Below are 17,074 nucleotides of genomic sequence, written 5' to 3' on the forward strand. Positions count from 1 at the left end.
AGACCTAACCTCAGACACGACGGATGCACAGTATATATGGGCCCTCTGGACACATGGAATACGTATTCGCCAGACCTAACCTAACCTCAGTCACGACGGATGCACAGTATATACGGGCCCTCTCGACACATGGAATACGTATTCGCCAGACCTAACCTAACCTCAGTCACGACGGATGCACAGTCTACATGGGCCCTCTCGACACATGGAATACGTATTCGCCAGACCTAACCTAACCTCAGTCACGACGGAAGCACAGTCTACATGGGCCCTCTCGACACATGGAATACGTATTTGCCAGACCTAACCTAACCTAACCTCAGTCACGACGGATGCACAGTATATAAGGGCCCTCTCGACACATGGAATACGTATTCGCCAGACCTAACCTAACCTCAATCACGACAGAAGCACAGTCTACATGGGCCCTCTCGACACATGGAATACTATTCGCCAGACCTAACCTCAGTCACGACGGATGCACAGTATATATGGGCCCTCTGGACACATGGAATACGTATTCGCCAGACCTAACCTAACCTCAGTCACGACGGATGCACAGTATATACGGGCCCTCTCGACACATGGAATATGTATTCGCCAGACCTAACCTAACCTCAGTCACGACAGAAGCACAGTCTACATGGGCCCTCTCGACACATGGAATACGTATTCACCAGACCTAACCTAACCTCAGTCACGACGGAAGCACGGTCTACATGGGCCCTCTCGACACATGGAATACGTATTCGCCAGACCTGACCTAACCTCAGTCACGACTGGTGCACAGTATATATGGGCCCTCTCGACACATGGAATACGTATTGGCCAGGCCAGACCTAACCTAACCTCAGTCACGACGGAAACGCAGTCTACATGGGCCCTCTCGACACATGGAATACGTATTTGCCAGACTTAACCTAACCTCAGTCACGACGGATGCACAGTATATATGGGCCCTCTCAACAAATGGAATACGTATTCGCCAGACCTAACCTAACCTCAGTCACGACGGACGCGCATGGGCCCTCCCGACACATGGAATACATGTCTGCCAGACCTAACCTAACCTCAGTCACGAAGGAAGCACAGTCTACATGGGCCCTCTCGACACATGGAATACGTATTCGCCAGACCTAACCTAACCTCAGTCACGAAGGAAGCACAGTCTACATGGGCCCTCTCGACACATGGAATACGTATTCGCCAGACCTAACCTAACCTCAGTCACGACGGAAGCACAGTCTACATGGGCCCTCTCGACACATGGAATACGTATTCGCCAGACCTAACCTAACCTCAGTCACGACGGAAGCACAGTCTACATGGGCCCTCTCGACACATGGAATACGTATTTGCCAGACCTAACCTAACCTAACCTCAGTCACGACGGATGCACAGTATATATGGGCCCTCTCGACACATGGAATACGTATTCGCCAGACCTAACCTAACCTCAGTCACGACGGATGCACAGTATATATGGGCCCTCTCGACACATGGAATACATGTCTGCCAGACCTAACCTAACCTCAGTCACGACGGATGCACAGTATATATGGGCCCTCTCGATACATGGAATACACGTCTGCCAGACCTAACCTAACCTCAGTCACGACGGATGCACAGTATATATGGGCCCTCTCGACACATGGAATACGTATTCGCCAGACCTAACCTAACCTCAATCACGACGGAAGCACAGTCTACATGGGCCCTCTCGACACATGGAATACTATTCGCCAGACCTAACCTCAGACACGACGGATGCACAGTATATATGGGCCCTCTGGACACATGGAATACGTATTCGCCAGACCTAACCTAACCTCAGTCACGACGGATGCACAGTATATACGGGCCCTCTCGACACATGGAATACGTATTCGCCAGACCTAACCTAACCTCAGTCACGACGGAAGCACAGTCTACATGGGCCCTCTCGACACATGGAATACGTATTCGCCAGACCTAACCTAACCTCAGTCACGACGGATGCACAGTATATATGGGCCCTCTCGACACATGGAATACGTATTCACCAGACCTAACCTAACCTCAATCACGACGGAAGCACGGTCTACATGGGCCCTCTCGACACATGGAATACGTATTCGCCAGAACTGACCTAACCTCAGTCACGACGGATGCACAGTATATATGGGCCCTCTTGACACATAGAGTACGTGTTTGCCAGACCTAACCTAACCTCAGTCACGACGGATGCTAAGTATATATATGGGCCCTCTCGACACATAGAATACGTGTTTGCCAGACCTAACCTAACCTCAGTCACGACGGATGCTAAGTATATATATGGGCTCTCTCCGTACATGGAATACGTATTCAGCCGACCTAGTCACAACGGATATTGTAGCCCTAACGTATTTCATATATGTATACACATATATGTATGTGTATAATTTGACGTGACATTTGTGATGTGCGAACATTCAACAAAGAATAACGTACAGAATGTGACCTTTGTCATTAAGACTCTTGATGTAAAACATCACTTTTCCTCTTATTCATTTGTGCCTCTGCTAACGATTTCCAGTATTTTTGTGCACATTTCAATATTAAATGCTGTATTCCAGACATCTACGCTCAAAATACGCCTATTTCTCATAGTAAAGTTCTTGCTTGGCAAGCAGTTTTCTGTTTTACATCACAGTTGGCCCTAGCAGCTTTAACTCTTCTAATAACACTGCTCTCCTTTCAAAAGCAAATATTCATTTCGTAGCCTGCTTTTAATGTCCGTATGGTCCGTATGGTCCGTATCGTGTCGTGTCGTCTGGCAACAATGACAAAGCCGATATTATTTCCATCCATTTCGTAACATTCACTGGACGTCCGTATTCACAAGTGTCGTCCGGCAACAGTGACCTTACCGTACTCTGACCACTGATCTCGATTGTAAAAGGCTGGATCGCGGATGGGGAGCGCGAGCGTGAGGAAACCGGCCGCCATCTTACTGTACCCACAACAGTCGCCGCAGCGATCATGGCAACTTCTTGCAATTACGGTCGTACCAACCGTACTGGCAAGGATACAGGGCCTAAATTTCTACAGGTGAGTAATTCTTTATCAAGGAATAAATAGGCGTCCATTCTGTATATTTAGTTGACCATTATGAAGTGTTTTTTTGTTCAAAACGAGCACTGGATGCAGGTTGTTTGACCGCTCTTCCGAGGTTCAATCGAGCACACTTGCATGTTACCTGGTGGCAAATACAGTTTGAGTGCATAATATGCTTGAAAGAACATGTTACACTACACAGGTAGTGTTGTCATCAATATATGTGCGAGCACTCGAGCGCTTTTTTTGCATGCATTGCTAGCATGGTACACGGTGTTCTCTACGGAAGCGAGTGCACATTCATTTCTTTGAATTACCTTCGCGCACAAGTTCGGTATTACATCGTAACTAGACCAAGATTGTCACCTTTTTTCATGTATTGGTATTGTTTTGTGCCTTGGTTTGATTTGTGACACAGAATGCTACGTGACGGTGGTGTGGCGCGACTTGGATAACGCCTTGTGTCTCACCTGTACCGTCAGCTTGTTACGATAATAATAATTTGTAGCGTGCCGTGCTATTTGTAGCAGTTTTTAAGGCAAAAGTGGTGTCTCGTCAATACAGGTTTCGTCATGTGGACTACCCAGTGAATAATCTGTGCAGTGTGATACGACTGGGTGTACAGATAAGTATCAAGTTCCTCATCCACTGGTTTCTACTTTACAGGAAGGAACCACCTCAGTGCACGCACTGTGGTTAGCCTCTCTCAAATTTGAACATTTTCATACATGTTGACATCAGAAACACACCTTAGGCTCCTTCACCCAGCAATATAATAATTATAATTATTTTTAGAAGAGTTCCCCATATTCTTTTTAGAATAGGTTTTAATATTTTCAATTTTTAGAAGATACAGGGATTGTAAGCCATGTTTTAAACTGATGTTTTAACATTTGTCCAATGCATTTATTAAACAACATTCATTTTTAACTGGTTGCACCCAAACCAATGTTCTGATGTATTATATTGCCTTTGTTGTCGATGCACCATAAAAATTGGAATAATCATCAATACAGGTTACTTCACAGCTGCCTCGACATACTCAAGAAATGGGTGCAGAACCTGCGTAATGCCCGCAAACTTTGACTACCACAGCACCTCCAGAAAGTAAAAGCATGTGTGTCACATGGGATTTTTAAAGGCATTCACAGTATATAATACCTTGTGTGAACTGTTGTAGATCTAAGCAGCCTCTACAGTACACTCTCAGAAATTAAAACATGTCAGGGAACTGTGATAATCGTTTCAGTTAATAGGCATGCACATATATGCTATAAGAAGAAATTTATTTATTGAGGATGCATTTCTCTGGTACTGATGTTGTTTACATCTACCGTTGATCACATTAAATTTAAAATTCAGCATATATGAGAAAATATCAGGAGGGAAGTTGCTATTCTTTGCTCATTCCAACCTAAAATTGAGTGCTACAAATTTAGAGAGTGTACCTGTCCATTGTCATCCCTAAAATATATATTGTCATTGTAGGAAGGTCACAAAACAATAAATGTAGTCTTTTGCGACCTCCCTGCACGTTCATTGTATCCTGAAATGCATAAGTGCAAGAAATAAATGTTGAACTTGAAAAATGTATACTCTCTTTACTCATCATCAGTGATCTTCTTTACAAAAGCATATCGTGTTAGACTTTTTTGTTTACGCTTCACAGACAGGATATACGAGGTCCAAAATGACAAAAGCACAACTGTTTCAAGCTCCAAATCGTTCTGTTGCAATTTGCAGACCATACGTGTGTAGTGCAAGAGGGCCCCTGCACATCAAAGGGTAAGATGGGAGTCATTAATGAAAGTGGTTCCTATGAGAGACTTCGATGCTGAAGAAAATTGTGCAAACTGCGGAAAGTGCCATAGAAGATCTCCAGAAAGCGTGTCTGGTCTCACAACGGTGCCCCTTTTAGATGACGATGATACTGATTGGTGTTTCAGATGTGGAGCTACATTTTTTGTAACGTGCTTCACATAACAAACATGACAAAGCCAGTGCTGGATGGACATTCAGTTTGGCACAACCGCGCCTGCAAATACGCAGAACAAATGAAGGAAGCAACAAACAAACATAGAAGGGCTGTACTTCAAAAAGAGATAAGTCCTGTGTCTCAAGCAGGTGTCACCACTTCCTAAGTAAGTTAATTGATTAAGCTTACATCACAACCTGACTAACTGTTCTAACGAGCGCGAACGAGTTGCGTGAAGTAATTATTTGAGCTGCTTGACGGTGTGTCCATATGTGCGAGGCATGGCACCCATGTCGTTCACTAAAAGACTCTTTCTGCGGCGATGCTTGATATAAATCATACTAAACGCATACACGGCTAAAACAACGGCTGAGAGTCTATACAGAACGATATCTTTCTGTCATGCGAGTATATGAGTATATCTTTTCCCGGACCGTTCGTGACGGAAAAATATTTGTCCAGAACGCAGCACAGGATATTATATACATGGTTGTTGTTAACCTCACATCGTTTCTGATTGAAATATTGGCTGGGAAACGTGCTGTAGTACAATTCCCAGCGCTGCACTGCAGTGACAGTCTAGTTTCGGAATGCAAAACATAAAGTTATTAAGAATCGAAAAGCAGGGCACCTGCAAAACACTGTTAGGGTACATCAGTATACTGGCACCTTACAAAATCGCGTGACGACAAACAATGATCAACGCCTGTAGCGCAATAAATACTCACAATCTCTGTTGCCTCCCATTGTTTCCAATGGGCACATACAGCGTTTTAGGGCCCACCAACATGGCGGCCCGAATGCGTACCTCTCTCCCACGAGCCCCTCTCCCATACGCGATCCAGCCTTTATACATAGAGATCAGTGACTCTGACCGTACTCCACTCCTGCTAAATCTACACCCATCTGTGCGCTGTGGGATCGTTACTAAACTACAGCCCCCTTTTCTTACAGTGTAGCGCGATACCTAGTAAATCAACCGATAATCTTGGTATACATTATTTTTCACGTACCCTGACTTGCACCACGGATTTGCCGTCGAATACGAAGTTTTTCAGATCTGGCTTGATTTCAAGTTTGTAGTTCAGAGGGACCACATTCTTCGGGAGCCTTTCAAACACAGGCCCTGCAGACATAGTGCGATGCTGCTGGGGTTTAGTGCTGAAACTAAAACTAGTTGTTTGTAGGTGCAGAGAGCGTCTGAAGCTTCGAAGCCCGTGAGTTAGCTGAAACAAACAATTAATTTCTGCAGCACTCCGAATAACTGTTTGCACAACCAGGCCTACTGAGAGCATGAGACACTGGCCACACCTATAGTGACTGTAGCAACACACCAGCACCCAGCACTACAGGAACAAGCCAGAACAAAGAACCGGCACAGCCAACCAGCCAACGATGGCAGAACCGGGCAGAACCAGCAGAACAATGATGATGATGATGTTGGTTGTTCCCTTTGTATCACGTATCATGGCGCTGCTATTTTGCATTAATTTTGTATCTTTTACGTATGTGTGTGTACTCTATATCTGCGTGAAGTTGTTGATCATTTGCCTACTACTTTCCATCCGATAATTCGAAATGTACTATATTTAATAAAAATCTATAAAAGGGAGCATTGCCCCAGCCAGCATTGCGGAATGGTGGCAACGTTGGTTGAAAAGCACCGTGAGCGCCGCCGTGCCGTGCTATCTGTCGTTTGCGCTGATTTGTGTTGTCTAGAAGTGGTTTCTGAATTTGAAATAAATGTTATTCAGTGCGTTTGTAGTGACCTGATCGCTGCAGTGATGAAGTACACCAGGAAAAGCAATTGCTAAAAATCCGCCTGAAGCGATGGGACCGGAGGCTTGACGAGTTGTACGAAGTACCCTTCCAGTCAACTCTCTTACTTCCGTCGCTTGTGCTACACAGGGATGACATCTGTAATACCAGAAATAAGGGTCTACTCACCATCAGACAAAGGCGACGATACATCTGACTCTGACAGAAGTAGGAGAGTAATGGCTGGCACAGATAAAAGGAGCATGGGGAACATGTTCTACGGAAATTCACGAGAATCCATCGAAGGAGACGCTTCAAACATGGTTCCATGGCTCAATACATTCAACATGCGACCTTACAACTTATCGTGCATGCCTTCAAGTATAAACTTCCGTTCGTCTTGCAGATCGCACTCAGTAGCTATAAACCGTGCAAAGCTTGGTTGCATAACAAGCTCAGCGAAATCGCTCGACGTCCTGCGTCAAAATCTTCAGCGTAATATTAATCGTGAAATAGACGAGATAATACAGCGATACTTGGATAAATTTTTCAAACCGGGCATAGAGAATGTGCGATTCAACAATGGAGAACATTCTGTATCAGAGCAACACATGCAGGCTGTGTGTCGCCAGATACTTGAAGAGGCAAAAAAGATGTACCATGGGAATCACACAAGGGGCAACAGCCCTACATCAGACTACAACGTCGACTCGGGACGTAACAGTCCATCAGACGCAAAATTGGGCCGCTTCCTTCACAAACACCATTCCAGTATTGGAAGGAAAAGGCACAAGGATAATTCAGATTCAGACTCGGAGGCAAGCCAAAGTCAACAGCTGCTCAAGCCAAAGAAGAGGAAAGGCCGACCTCCATTGCATTACCAGGGAGGCCTCTCTGGCAGGTCTACACCTTCCAAGATAAAAACTGAGCCTGTGAAACGTGAAGGCCCCAAGTGGGACCCAGCGCGAGTACAGCCGAGTACACAGTTCATCATGGGGGCAAAGGCTAACAAGGCACTTGGCCTGGGAGCGACAAGGGGACGGCTATACATCAAACACCCCGAAATATTCAAATACTCTGGGGACCAGGAGGACAAACAGTGGCTGTACGAGCATAATCTGATGCCTGCAACAGGGGGCAAAGCATACATGTTACTTGTGGAAGACATCCGAGAGCTAGCAGACACTGAAGAATACCGTGACAGCACAGGACTAATGTTGGACGAGATTGTGGGATTTACGGTGCCCGAAAGCATGCTGATCAAAATGCAGGCAGCAATGCACGCGATGCGAACTGATCTCCCAGGACGCAAGCGCCCGCGTGGTGCTGACACAGCAAGTGACCGCAGCAGCCACACCGACCAGAAGTCTGATGGACGGCAAGATGATGGATCACGTGCTGCATCCCCTGCCGCGTCACCTGCAGATGACTTGCTCAGTACAGGCTTGCATTCTGGTGATCCCTCACCATTCAGCCTTGGCCCTGGCTTTGAGGACGTGTCCCCAGCTGCATCTGACCTAAGCGCTACATTAGAACCACCGTTGACAGCTCCTTTTGACCTTGGGCCAAGCCCAGATCCTGTCAGTTAATTTTGTGAGGTGTGCTGTGTGTCCATTTGCTGAGCTTGTTAAAAAGAAAAGAACCGTTACAGTGATATGATACGTATTTATCTCATAATATAAGGGTTTAGAAAATCAAGATGAGAATATTGCCTTTTATTGTATTGTAGGCTTTAGTGCATTTCTAAACTGCCCTCATTGATAGCCTGGATATTGCCTGTTTCCGGGGGTGAAATATAAAATGTCATTATATGGGGTACCAATCTGGCAGATTGATTTAGCTGTATTACTCCCATGATTGCATCCAAGGTGAACCCATAGGCACCCAAGGGGGCTATGACAATTGGTACAGCAATGCCTCACTATTGTAAAATTGTGAGTAAAGTGCATGTTTGTTTTTGTTTTTGTTTTGTTTTTAATGCATAAAATAAATTTCAAAAAATTTCACAGACAAGCAAGATGTACACTAAAGTCGTTGCAGTTGTTGCACTCTACTCTCACAGGAAGTAGTGTTTGCTGCACTATTATTGTTCAAAATAGACTTCAGTGTTGCAGTTCTGTTTCAAGTATGGTAGTTCAGGTTGTCTGCATGCAAAAGTTTGAAACATATAAACGCATCAGCTTTACATAACAAACTGAATGTCTTAAACACCAAAATTAATCCACTGATAAGTGCAGTAATGATGTTATTTCTTTTGTGCAGTATATTGGATGAATTATCTAGAAATGTGCATCATTACCGTGTTGTAACATGCTTGTGTAAATGACAAAGGAAGTTTTAATTGAGGTTGTAAACAAATAAATGAAGAGGAAATGCACAATTTTTCAAAAATTGAACGAGCAGATGTGGGACAGAAGAATTGTATCCGGTCAGAACTTCACCCAGCTTCAAGATGTGAGTTGTGACCTCAGTCTTCTGCTAAACAATAAACTGCTATGAAATTTCCCATAAAGCACCTTTACTTGTGGCTCTTATTGAGCTACCAATGTGGGAAAATTATGTGAAATAGAAACAGCATTAAAGTTCAGAAGAACAACTAGCTGTATCTGAGTATGTACATTTGCCCGCTTTTGTGTGGTGGCAGACATGCATATGGATACCACGAAGGGGGTGTTTGCCTACTCCCTCGTCCTCTGAGCTGACTCTCTCTTTTCAGTTTACAAGAAATCTTCATCTAGATATGTACACATACATGTGTATACCCCAATGTAAACATAGCAATAAAATTTCAATGAAAGATGAAAGCTGCATCCAGGGGCAGATCCAGACCCTCACTTTCGCGGTGGGGTCGGTTTCGTTGTCGAAGCGGGAGAGGGGAAAGCCTAATACTTTGCGGGGCGATCCTCCTCCCCCCGCCCCCCGGGTCCGCCACTGGCTGCATCTGAAACCATTTGGCATTTTTCCTGACTTCTTCAAGTAACTGTTGAAAACATGAAAATAACCAGTTTAAACTCCAGTTTCGGTTGTGTAGTTTCCTTTTCTCCCTTTCACTCTCTCTCTCTCTCTTTTTTCGTGTTTCTTACTTCAACGTTATGGCTTCCCAGGTTGTAAGCTTAGTGAAACAGAATTAAGCGCAGTGTATAATACGTATATCTTTTTTGTTGCTTTGGTTACTCTTGTGCGTCGACTATCATGATAGATGAACGCAAAGATAACTCTTACAGGGTTTGTACCTGTACCAGCGCCACCAACTAAACTGCTCAGCAAACTCAAGATAGAGCGTGTCGGTCCAGCAAACTCAGCTAACCTCAATCCGAAACCACATTCCGTGTGGCAAGGTGCGCACGCACATGCACAGAGTTGAACAAGCCTGCCCAATAGGCGCAGTCTCGTATAGCATTCTCATGAAAGGAAAGCAAATAAAACAGTATAGTTAAATTAAATTTCTTGGAATTATTATAAGTGTAATTCTAATATGAATGGAAACAGTGTGTAGTAATACTTAACGATATATGATACGGTAATGCGGATCATGCAGTTAGACGATGCGCCATATTCATTCTCTCAATCTTTAGCTCGATTAATCGGCTTAGTAATTCCATATCAACAATGAGCAGAGCCTTGTCTTCGTTTCTTTCGACATTTGTAAAACGCTTTCAGGTTGGTAGACTGAGAGAGCGTTTTTCTTTCCTTTTTTCCTTTGAGGTTTGATCATTGCAATCGCATTGGGCCCTATCTTTACGGTGCTCCTCTGCGGTATTCCCCTGCAGCGCATCGAGGATGATGCTAGGGAGCACACCGGATGTTGTAGAACCGTGAATTTGACTATCAGTACCAACTTGAAGGTCACAAACACTTACATTTAATAGCAATAAATAATGGTTGGGGGGGGGGGTGAACTTCGTCGCACGAAAGCCATGCTCTTGACGAGATTCTTTTTAGCCATATGAAGTTGTGTCAACATTTTTTTTAAATTCATGGCTCCACGTGCAGAGAACAACAAATAGGATGACGTTGACATTGTCCAGCAGCTTCACACAGTGTGCAGCATTTAAAAACAATTATTTATATAAATAAATAAATATAATCACTCATGTGTGATTCAAGCACTGTTGGAATTTGTGAAACACATTCATTATACTACAGCCACTCGCTTTGGTAAACTGTTCTCGATGAATTATTCCTCATGAAGCCACTCAGTGCAGGGAAATTTGAAGAGGTGTTTTCGTTGTATTAAAACATGTAGTCTGCTTTGAAGACATACTGTGCCATTAAGCATTATGTAACAGATTCACCGCTTCTTGTTATATGCTTTCAGGTATTCAGGCTACTGTCAAATGAAGCATTGAAAACCAGTGGAGAAAGGGACCTTACAAGCTTACTGCAGCAAAAATTTCCTGATGCTTGCAGTGTTCAAGTTAAAGACATCTCAGGTACTGTATGTGATAGTGAAATTTGAAGCATTTATTGAATGGAGGATAGGTCATGTTGATACAGCTGGAACAACATTGCAAATATAAAGTAAAAAATTTAGGTGCTTTATTTGGTTTCAGGTGGATGTGGTGCAATGTATGAAGTTTCTGTGACATCTAATGTGTTCAAAAACCTTCCCATTATACAACAGCACAGACTAGTTAATGAGGTAAGCACCCAAATGCAGTTGCCTGATAATATGAACATGACATAACATTATGAGCATTCCTATCACACCCCATCTGATAATCTTCTGTGTATCTCACATGTTTTGCAGGCCTTAAAAGAGCAGATCCAAGACATGCATGGGATACGGATATCTACAGCGGTTCCAGATAAATAGATGTTATGTTTAGAATAGTTATGTTCAAATTGCTGTTTAGAATGTTGAATTAAAAAGCTGAAGTCACATGCTCAACTCTAATCACATAGAGAGAATACACCATCAACATATTCAATAAAATCTTGCATACATTTCCATGGCAGATAAGTACTTGACAGTACCTGTGATGTTTTCCTGGTGTTATGCGCAAACAAAACTGCTTGCAGATAAATATGAACTGGCATCTTATTGCTCGCTCTGAATGCTAAAACACTTAACAAAGATTAAATTTTGTTCTAGTTTGTCCACGTTGGAAAAAAAATCGCCGCTGGAGCTGGTGTCAGGATACTATGCTGTTATACTATACTGTTATAAGATCAACTAATCACTATCCTGACTCAAGCCATCAGTATGGCCACTGCACAGAGTGCCCGCGGTAACTGTGGATGGAAATTTTAGAAAATGGAGAAATGCCTCTGTCTTAATTATAATAAACAGCAATATATACTTGGTCAAGTAGGGCACCTTATGGTCGCACAGTGACAACCTCTGCTCCTTTTGGGGCACTGGCGCCACTGCCGTTTTCAGAAGAAAAAAATATTGAACGAATATAACGCCAGGAACTGGCCCTGGAAATAAAGGCAGATTTGGTAGTCATTGTAGTGTGCTCCAACTTTAGCGCGCTTTCTCCCTTCCCCTTAAATGTGGGAGTAAAAAAAAGGGGCTGCCACAGTGCTAACTGCGACGACGAAAAGGCTTAACTTCCAGAAGCAAAAGGCAAGGAAAAGCAAAACCGCTCGCTGAGTTTTCGTCAACTGCCGTCTTTAAAAAACTAAACTTGTTGAAAAGAAAGCCTGACGTAACCGATTTAATCACCTGGTCAGGCATGCCGCTTTGCAGAGGACTAAAGCGCTTAACTCCTATCAAGAAGATCTTCTTCTACTTGACAGGAGTTAAGAGAAGTCAGCCATAATGTAAGGCTTGCTACTCTGGAAGCACGCTGACTCTCAATATTTCTCATTTCGGCCGCTCGGACATAGTGAAAGACAATGCACATGTCTTGCTACTCACTACAAGGTCGAGCCGTAAGCACATCCCTGGGATGGCCGTGGGCTCGTATGAGATGTTTTCCCGGTAAGATATTTTGTTCCAGTCAAGTCCTGGTTGATATTGTAGTTTGAAGTGCGTATCATCACTATATGGGTAAAAATTCGTATTTGTAAAAAAGCAAAAAGGAAGAGAACGATGTGGGCAAGTCGACGAGAATGTCCAGAAGCAGCATGCTGAGAGCAACACCGCAGGAATACGCAAGGAACCTTCCAGACAACATGCGGTTCTGAGTCATAACTACAACACAGCACACGGGAAAGTAGAAGCAGCAACCAAAAACCACCCTACAGAAGACATCACTGCCCAAACACACGGCACACCACGCTGGTCACGTGACATTTACGTGTACTACTTTCCTGTGTACTAGTCGTAAAAATACTCCTTTCCGCTATGTGCTTTGTAAATGTTGGCATTGACTTCAGGCGTTTTCCAGCGGCTGGCAAAACAACCAGCGAGCACATGACCAATGACACCTTGCTATGCTCGAAGCCTTCGACCAGAGGATTTCCCAGCACCCCCAACAGAAACCCCTTATTCCTCCCCCCCCAGCAAAAAAAAAAAAAAAAGAAATGCCTGGCAGAATGGCTAAAAAAAAAAAAACAGAACAGCAGCAAATATGGGAGTCCCGAACACCCCCCCCCCCCCCCTACAATCTTAAACTTCACCGCATAGCACGCTCCTAGCCAACCGTCATCTTGGATGATATCGTTATCTGCCCTTATTTATTGAAAACGGGAGGCGTACGCCTTTTTTTATGACATTATGAACAGCATAAGTGTCACAAAAAAGGCGCACGCCTCCCGTTTTCAACAAATCAGGGCAGATAATGATACCATTCGAGATGATGTTTGGCTATAGGAGCGTGCTATGCGGTGACGTTCATTTTTAATTGTGTACGGGACACCAACATCTCACTTCATCCCCCCCCCCCCCCCCCCGATGAAAATTCTGGGAATATCCCTGCCTTCGACGATTCGGCACTCTCTGTGCTGTTTCTGCTGGACTACCTCTTCGAGGATGTCCGTCGTAGCAATGACACGTTGGTTTGAGCTTATTACCGCGCTGTCAGAGTCTTCTCCTGTCCAAAGCGCAAAAAAACAAAAAACAAAAAAAACACGAAAACAATGTGTTTACGATGTGGGAGACCTTCCACCTCATGGAATCCCTTCAAGATTCTGAGCCCTACCTCTCTGAATCCAAGTCACTGCCCCAGAGAACACGAATACAGGTATATAGCAACGAAACATGTTTACTGCCTAGTGCCTACATAAAGACCGGAACCCTCAGCAGACGGGGTTCGCAGGGCTGGGCAGGGCAGGGCAGGGCAGGGCAGGGCTGGGCTGGGCTGAAGTGGTCCCGAGCGAACGCCATCACAACCACGACGAAGGGGCTAAGATAAACTTTGAACCATCTGTGTTATATTTTTCTTGGGCTCACGCTCAGGACTTTTTATAGTATGGAGTTTATCCACCATTTTATCAGTACCTTGGGCCGACCTGGGCCTTCCTCTAGCCCTGCAATTATTTAAATAAAAAAAAACGAAAACCGCACCACGCCTACTTTCGAGGGTGGAGGTTGTAGCCGGGAGACCCGGGAACCTCGCCGGTGGCCACTGATGTACCCTGGGGGTCCATGGACCAAACCCGGGAGGGCTAAAGTGCGAGCTGCTCCGTGATGCACTTGGAACAGGTTCCTCCTCCCAGCTGCCTTTGTCCAAGATTCACTCGGGTGAAAATATACGGGGTGCAGGCGGATGCAACCAGGGTGCAAACTGCAGGTGAAGCAGAAACAACACTCTAAGAAAAAAGGGTAGAATCTCCTATCCGAGCTGGTAGAACGAGAGTACTTCTACCATTTCGGGCCAATCCACGCACGCCTTTTCCTCCTCCGCGGGTATAAGCGTCGTCGTCTCTTTCCCTTGTTCCTCTCTCTCACGTTTGCTCTAAGAAAAAAAGGGTAGAATTTCCTACCCAGGCTGGTAGAACGACAGTACGTATACTCTGTAGTTTGTTTGTGCTCTGCAGTTATACCCAAAAGGTAAAATTGGTTTGAGTAGAAATCTGGTTGCAATACAGCTCTATACCGAAATGAGTAGAAAATTCTACTTCTTCTTTTTTTTTTTTTCTTGAGTGAACCGTAACGTTTATTTCTGGTCAGCCTGTAGTATTGGGGCTAATAAGAATGTGCAGGACTCAGTCTAAGATACTCCGGTTTGTGTTGCTCTTTCTTGAGAGTTTGAGAGTTGACAGTTTACAATAATCACCTTAGCATTACAGTTTACCAATATAATTACGAGAGGCACGATTAAATCACTGCGTACAGCCACGGTCGAATAGCCAAGCATTGGTAATGTAATCATAATTCGACGATCACCAAAAAAGGTCTAGACTGCTCCTCGGAAGACAATGAATTTACGTACACTCTTAAAAATGAACTTCACCGCATAGCACGCTCCTAGCCAACCATCATCTCAAATGATATCGTTATCTACCCTGATTTGATGGAAACTGTAGCCGTACGCCTTTTTTGTGACACTTATGCTGTTCATAATTGTCACAGAAAAGGCGTACGCCTCCCATTTTCAACAAATCAGGGCAGATAACGATATCATCCAAGATGACGGTTGGCTAGGAGCGTGCTATGCGGTGAAGTTCATTTTTAAGAGTGTATAATGCTGCGACATACGAAATGCGGTCCAGTGGAGCATCCACCTGTGACCTGTTTCTGGTTAGGCATGGCCTTGTGACAGCGGCGACCACCCAGCTCCAGGCTTGTACAAGACACTCAAAACGTTACTGAAAACCAGACAGGAAAGTAATTGAGTAGAGTACTAAATACTCACTAAAGTATCTGGTTACTTTCCAGATACTATCAAGTTACAATTCTTCTGATTCGGTGAGCGGGGGGGGGGGGGGGCGTACGCCTTTTTGTAGCAATTTGGATATACTTTTACCACCCTTTTACACCCTTTATCAGACGCTACGTTGACCTAGGTGGTAACTATAGAAGTTACCACCTTGTCACACCCTTTTTTCTTAGGGTGTAGAGACGAACAGCGTTCCTATCTATCGAACCGCCATCATTCACCTTCCATTTATTTTCCTCTTCCTCCTATATCCTCGTCTACAAGAGCGTGACTTATACCAAAGAAAATGTACACTCTAAGAAAAAAGGGTTTGAAAAGGTGCTAACTTACCACCTAGGTCAACATAGCGTCTGATAAAGGGTGTAAACGGGTGGTAAAAGCAATTATCATACATCCAAATTGCTACAAAAAGGGGTAACCCTATCATTCGTAGGTAGCAGGTAGAACTTTGCAACTTTTTGGCACAACATATGCGACAACTATTACCTCCTAAAAGGTGTAACTGCTCCACCCCCTTTTTTTTTCTAAGAGTGTACGAATCCATAACAGCTACAGAAGCACACTGAAGGACCGTTTAAACGCACCGCAATTAGGGTTGCCACATTTCGTAGTGAAAAATACCGGCCGAGGGAGAGGAGGTGGAATAGAGGGAAGGGGGGAAAGGCTTGCGGGAAAGGGAAAGTGGGCGAGGGGTGGATGAGCACAGAGAGAGAAAGAGTGAGCGTGCTCGCTCAAGATAATCCTGTATATGGCAGGATCATTGATGTTAGAAATTGCTATAAACATGCATGAACGCTACACTGGAGCGTATTGGAGCAACCGGACTGGTCTGCCACTTACTTTGAAAAACGCATCGACGCAGACGAACCCTTGCAGGCGGAGATCTGATGATGGTTGTATACAGCCTTAGTTCTAGCTGGCTCGACACAACCACCAACAGCTTTGCACAGCCATTGATCTTATCCCCTCCGAACACAAGAATAACGATGATAATTAGTTTATATATTTTATATATAATTTTAACGATGAATAATAATAATAATAATAATAATAATAATAATAATAATAATAATAATAATAATAATAATAATAATAATAATAATAAATAATAAATAATAATAATGAATAGCTAAGAAAACGACTGGTGACTGCGGAGTTGGGTCTATGCTCCAGGTTTATTCAACCTATAGTGGAATGTTGAATATTGGAAGTTGAATATTGGAAGTTGAATGTTGGAAAGCCCGCAGAAGCCCCTATAAAAGGTCTTGAGCCACAAATACCGACAAAAGGCTGCCGGTATCACCTTCCTACAGGCAACCGGCACAGCGAGCAAATAACCGGCCGTGCCGGTATAATACCGGCCTGGTGGCAACCCTAACTGCAATGATTGTGGGAATTAAATAGGGAATTTTGAAAAGAAACCAAATTAACAGTCTCACATCTTCCTCGTCGAGTGGAATATCAGACACAAATCACACGAATAGGTCAATGG

The 17,074-nt window shown here is 44.1% G+C and overlaps 3 protein-coding genes and 1 long non-coding RNA gene across 21 annotated transcripts in view; 2 read left to right on the top strand and 2 right to left on the bottom strand.

Moving 5' to 3' along the window:
- Positions 1 to 6,466, bottom strand: part of LOC135377591 (puromycin-sensitive aminopeptidase-like) — a 64,803-nt gene extending 58,337 nt beyond the window's left edge. The window contains exons 1-2 of one of the 3 annotated variants that reach the window (XM_064610122.1): positions 6,365 to 6,466; positions 6,067 to 6,279 (exon numbers count right to left, since the gene is read on the bottom strand). In XM_064610122.1, coding sequence (XP_064466192.1) covers positions 6,067 to 6,189 — 123 coding nt within the window. In that variant the 5' untranslated portion in view covers positions 6,190 to 6,279; positions 6,365 to 6,466. Of the gene's footprint in view, positions 1 to 6,066 lie in introns of all 3 variants that reach the window. The other 2 variants (XM_064610121.1, XM_064610120.1) reach the window with 2 other exon arrangements.
- A 240-nt stretch (positions 6,467 to 6,706) lies between these two features.
- LOC135397381 (deoxynucleotidyltransferase terminal-interacting protein 1-like) lies at positions 6,707 to 9,191 on the top strand. The gene has a single exon (XM_064628948.1). The coding sequence runs from the start codon at positions 6,964 to 6,966 to the stop codon at positions 8,398 to 8,400; it is 1,437 nt and encodes a 478-aa protein (XP_064485018.1). The 5' UTR covers positions 6,707 to 6,963; the 3' UTR covers positions 8,401 to 9,191.
- A 1,143-nt stretch (positions 9,192 to 10,334) lies between these two features.
- On the top strand, positions 10,335 to 11,764 carry LOC135397387 (bolA-like protein 3). The gene is made up of 4 exons (XM_064628963.1): positions 10,335 to 10,471; positions 11,130 to 11,244; positions 11,365 to 11,453; positions 11,562 to 11,764. The coding sequence occupies exons 1-4, from the start codon at positions 10,421 to 10,423 to the stop codon at positions 11,625 to 11,627; spliced, it is 321 nt and encodes a 106-aa protein (XP_064485033.1). The 5' UTR covers positions 10,335 to 10,420; the 3' UTR covers positions 11,628 to 11,764.
- A 2,233-nt stretch (positions 11,765 to 13,997) lies between these two features.
- Positions 13,998 to 17,074, bottom strand: part of LOC135377592 (uncharacterized) — a 32,298-nt gene continuing 29,221 nt past the window's right edge. For 13 of the 16 annotated variants that reach the window (XR_010418147.1, XR_010418151.1, XR_010418140.1 and 10 more), the window contains 2 exons: positions 14,569 to 14,658; positions 13,998 to 14,487 (listed from right to left, as the gene is read on the bottom strand). This is a non-coding gene — a long non-coding RNA (uncharacterized LOC135377592). The remainder of the gene's footprint in view (positions 14,488 to 14,568; positions 14,659 to 17,074) is intronic. The other 3 variants (XR_010418146.1, XR_010418145.1, XR_010418136.1) reach the window with 1 other exon arrangement.

The sequence above is a fragment of the Ornithodoros turicata genome, chromosome 1 (genome assembly GCF_037126465.1).
Source record: "Ornithodoros turicata isolate Travis chromosome 1, ASM3712646v1, whole genome shotgun sequence".
Classification (NCBI taxonomy): Eukaryota; Metazoa; Arthropoda; class Arachnida; order Ixodida; family Argasidae; genus Ornithodoros; species Ornithodoros turicata.